The sequence below is a fragment of the Orycteropus afer genome, unplaced genomic scaffold (assembly GCF_000298275.1).
Source record: "Orycteropus afer afer isolate SDZICR_OR568_19922 unplaced genomic scaffold, OryAfe1.0 scaffold00285, whole genome shotgun sequence".
NCBI classification, from domain to species: Eukaryota; Metazoa; Chordata; class Mammalia; order Tubulidentata; family Orycteropodidae; genus Orycteropus; species Orycteropus afer.
The window spans coordinates 2447509-2451570 of NW_006921872.1; the positions used below are offsets into that span (position 1 = coordinate 2447509).

Consider the following 4062-nt stretch of genomic DNA (forward strand, 5'->3'; position numbering starts at 1 on the left):
CTGCAATGATGGGCTCAAGTATAGCAGGGATTGTGGGGCTGGCGTGGGATCGGGCAGTGTTTCATTCTGCTGTGCATGGGGTCGCTATGAGTCGGAAATTACTCGACGGCACTTAACAACAACAACAACACATGTAATTTGTTTAAGAAGTACTTACTTTAAAGTTTGTTAAGTCAAGGCTAAATTGCTAGTTCTCAATGACACAGTCAGTGTTCAACTTTCTTCTTGTAAAAGGTTTTCTTTACTAAGATATTTTAGTAACCAAGTCTTTGGGTGCCTGGGATGAAGGGACAGGAAAAAAACAAAAAAAACAAAAAAAAAAACCAACCATCCTCAAAGCCATAAGGATACAATTTTTTCTCTTCTAAAAGTACTACAACCACCTTCATGTAGTTACCAAAATTCTCACTTAACTCAAGGATAAATTCAAGGTCATCCATTTTAGTATGCTAAGTGTTTGTTATGTGCTCAGCTCTTGCATTTTCAGGGAGTTGATGGTCAACTTACCTGTTACCAGGCAACTCAGGTAACAATTTCCCTTCAAGGACCACAGGCCTGCTATAGACACTGAGTCTTCCAGCATATCAGAGAAAGGGAACTTGATGTAGGCTGGAGTGAGGGAGTTCTAACAGAAGAGAATTTAAGCTGGCCTTCAAGGACAGGACAAATATTGGCAGGCAAAGAGGAAAGGACATCCCAACCAATAGATGGAGGAACAAAGGAAAAGCAGGGGATAGGCAATATGCAGACCTACATGAAGAAGCAGAGACAGCCAATATGGAACAGTTAGTTGGGAAGAAATAAGGAATAAGGCTCCAACGGAGGGAAAAACAAATTAACTCCTTAAAGTCAAACATATATTCACAAGCTTTCATGGCAGAACTTCATGTGTAGGTTTTTCAATCAGACTTTAAGCTGGGTTTAAACACAGCCTGCTTCTATTCAAGAAGTAAACAGAAAAAACATTAAAAAAAAAAAAAAAAATCCACACTCGAAAATATATCTTCAGTGGAAAATCTATATTAACTTTAGTTTTGCTTAATATACCTTTAAAAGATTTTACTACTTTATTAAACGGCATACATACATAAAAAATGACTTGTAAGCCCAGTAGTGCACAAAGCAAAAAACCCAGCTATTTATCTAATGTCTCACCTTCTGCTGAAATCAACTTGGATGGAATGATCAATTACAAGATCAGCAGGGCAGACAGGGTTTATTTTCTCTGGATCTCCTCCTAACTTTTTTACAGCATCACGCATTGCAGCAAAGTCAACCACAGCTGGCACACCCCTATAAAAAGACACAGAGAATTAAGCAGAAAAATAAGCCTTGAATTGAATTTTACAGTTATTGCCTCAATTAATAATATTGGCAATGAGTGGTTTATAAAAAGTGAAAGTTTCTAAGCACATTTCGTTGAGCTAAAATCACATATGTGGAAAAACCATTACAAAGTAGTATCTTTATATGCAGTTTTATCAGTGTATTAAATTTAATAACTATAGTCCAAACAGAGAAACTATGGGAAAGCTAGTACTCTGGAAATGTTACTGATATGATTGCTTTCCATTCATATGGTACGATGACAAAGATCTAAAGAAGATATCTGGGTCACAACTTCAACTTCAGACCAAACTTGAAGGAAAGAATATAATTTAAAAAGTAGGCTGTGAATCAAATTTTTGTTAAGAGAAACCTTCCTTCTTATTATCTTAGCATATATAATTCAGGTGATCTTCCTCTAGAAAAATAAAATTTAGTGTCTAGAAAAATCAAAATAATATCATTTAAAATGGAAAGGCTGTGTTTCAAAACAGAGGCCGTGATGGAGAGAAGGATTCTGGGAGGAGCAGGAAGCATGCTGAGGCTTAACAGCAATAGGTTAGACCATGTGCACTATCTGCTACCCCTTAGCAGACCACACATCAGCGTTCCAAGGCCAGCTGATAAATACCTGGCTCCATGGGTGACAGGGTGTGGGGGAGAAAAGATTCCAAGACGGGGCCACTCTATGCTATTTCTTTATTTTCCCAAGGATATTTAGGACTAGAATCTTTAAGACTGAAGACAATGACCCTTGCCATTGGAAAAGGTGTTGGAGGATCACTTGGTTTACTTCTATTTGCCCCAGGTAACTGACCTCTTTTTGTTTTTATGTCTAGATATTCGATAACAAATTAAATGATCACTATGGTTTTTTGTTGTGTTTTTTTTTTTTTTCAAAAAAAGGTATTCTGACAAGGGGGTGGACAAGAGGAAAGTGAAGTGACACGAGGCTCACGTAAAGTCCTGTAAGATGACTCGGGCAGGCTTAAATGGCACTTCTATGTTCTTATGCTGCATGACATTCCAATTCAGGATGTTTTCAATGTCGTTTTTCTTCACCAAAAACTCATCACAGTTCCGAACAGCTGCCTCCAGGAGAACTCTGATAGAAAATGGTAAACGTCCTAGACGTAACGGAGAAAGTATAATAAAAAAAAAAAACTATGAGACACCTTATAAAGAGGTCTCTTCAAAGCTAATCTTTGTATAATTGATACAAGGCATCACGCTATTGTTTCAACAGGGAAAGAAGGTAAAGTTTAAAATGACCAACAGAATATACAGATATTGAATGGGCTTAAGAGATCTTCAGTAAGAGAAAACGTCCACAGAGTAAGAAAAATAAAATATTTCAGTTTTTTCTTTCACATTAAATGATTGCCTTGCTTTTGATTCCAAAAGCCGGACGTTTCTCTTAAAGTCACTACATTTTACCATGAAAGATGTCAGTCTAGATTTTTATAGTATTATGTGTTAGCAAATACACACACTATACCTCTTATGAAGAACAGTGCTCAAGAAATGAGAAAATAACCTCTTTATAGGTACTGTAATTAAGACCAAAGTATAGGCACATACATCTTTCAAAGGAAATAAGACCCTGAATGCCATGTAGCATGGCCACGGTAACTGACAGGTAAAACAATGGTAAGTCATAAGAGAATTGATTGTACTTTTGTTTATAAAAGTTTTGTTATGATATATAGAAATTATTCACTAGTATTATCTGGAAATATTACCTAGAAAAGAGAGTGGAAAGGTAGGAAAAGCATTGGATTTGGAGTGAAAAGACGTGTGTCCTTATCCCTTTCTGCTACCCACAAAATTGTTACCTGGATACACCATTCATCCTCTGTGGACCTCAGTTTCCTCAGGAATTCATACATTTTATAACAAGTACCAGAGGACTGTTATTTAGATTAAGTGACATAATCTAGAAATGGAAATACTTCATACACTATCAAGTATTATATATATTTTAAATATACATAATTATTATCTACTTAAAAATGAGCACTGTAAGAAAGGAATGTGTGTGAGTTTGTGTTTATGTGCTTAATCTATGAACATTCAGCTGGCATAGCTGAACATTCTCTGCATAGCTCAAAAACCTGACTTCCTGCTTTCCAAGTCTGTGCTCAGTCTTCAAATAAAAACTGCGTTTCTACTCACTCTTCCATTTCCCCTGGGGAAGGCTAATTAATTACATAGCTTAATTATGATGCAAATGAGATTCCAAGTGATGTCAGAGGTAATTACATCATAGAGTCATGTACCTACCATATCTTGAATCCCCCAATTTATTCAAATTAAAGAATTTCTTTCCTGGTTGTGCAGGATCCAATGGCTCAGCAATGTGCTTGAATGGGTTGCTCATGATTACTGATGGTCACGTGTCCCTAAAAAGCAAAGTGGAAATTTAATTTTCACTTTCAAAGGTGGACTTCATTTATAGTGGTGACCCCACCCTGTTTAACAACTATTATGCACATTCACTTAAAAAAATCACTTATTTTTCCAAAATAGGGGGAAGAGAGGGCACAAATGAACACAGGATTGATATTCTTTGCAAATAAAATCGATTTCTGTGAAACTACTGTGAAAGCTTGCAGTTGCCTCTCAAGAGAGTGAAAAACCCCAAATGCCTTTCACCTTATTTCTGTAACTTCCTAACATCCTCCACTAATAAGACGTTGCTGTTGTTAGGTGCCATTGAGTTGGTCACAGCTCATG

At 36.5% G+C, this 4062-nt stretch overlaps 1 protein-coding gene across 1 annotated transcript in view; it reads right to left on the reverse strand.

Moving 5' to 3' along the window:
- ACO1 (aconitase 1) overlaps positions 1-3706 on the reverse strand; it is a 46221-nt gene extending 42515 nt beyond the window's left edge. The window contains exons 1-3 of the mRNA XM_007950700.2: positions 3610-3706; positions 2285-2453; positions 1156-1293 (exon numbers count right to left, since the gene is read on the reverse strand). Of these exons, the coding sequence (XP_007948891.1) occupies positions 1156-1293; positions 2285-2453; positions 3610-3706 (404 nt within the window). The remainder of the gene's footprint in view (positions 1-1155; positions 1294-2284; positions 2454-3609) is intronic.
- Between the last annotated feature and the right edge of the window lie 356 nt (positions 3707-4062).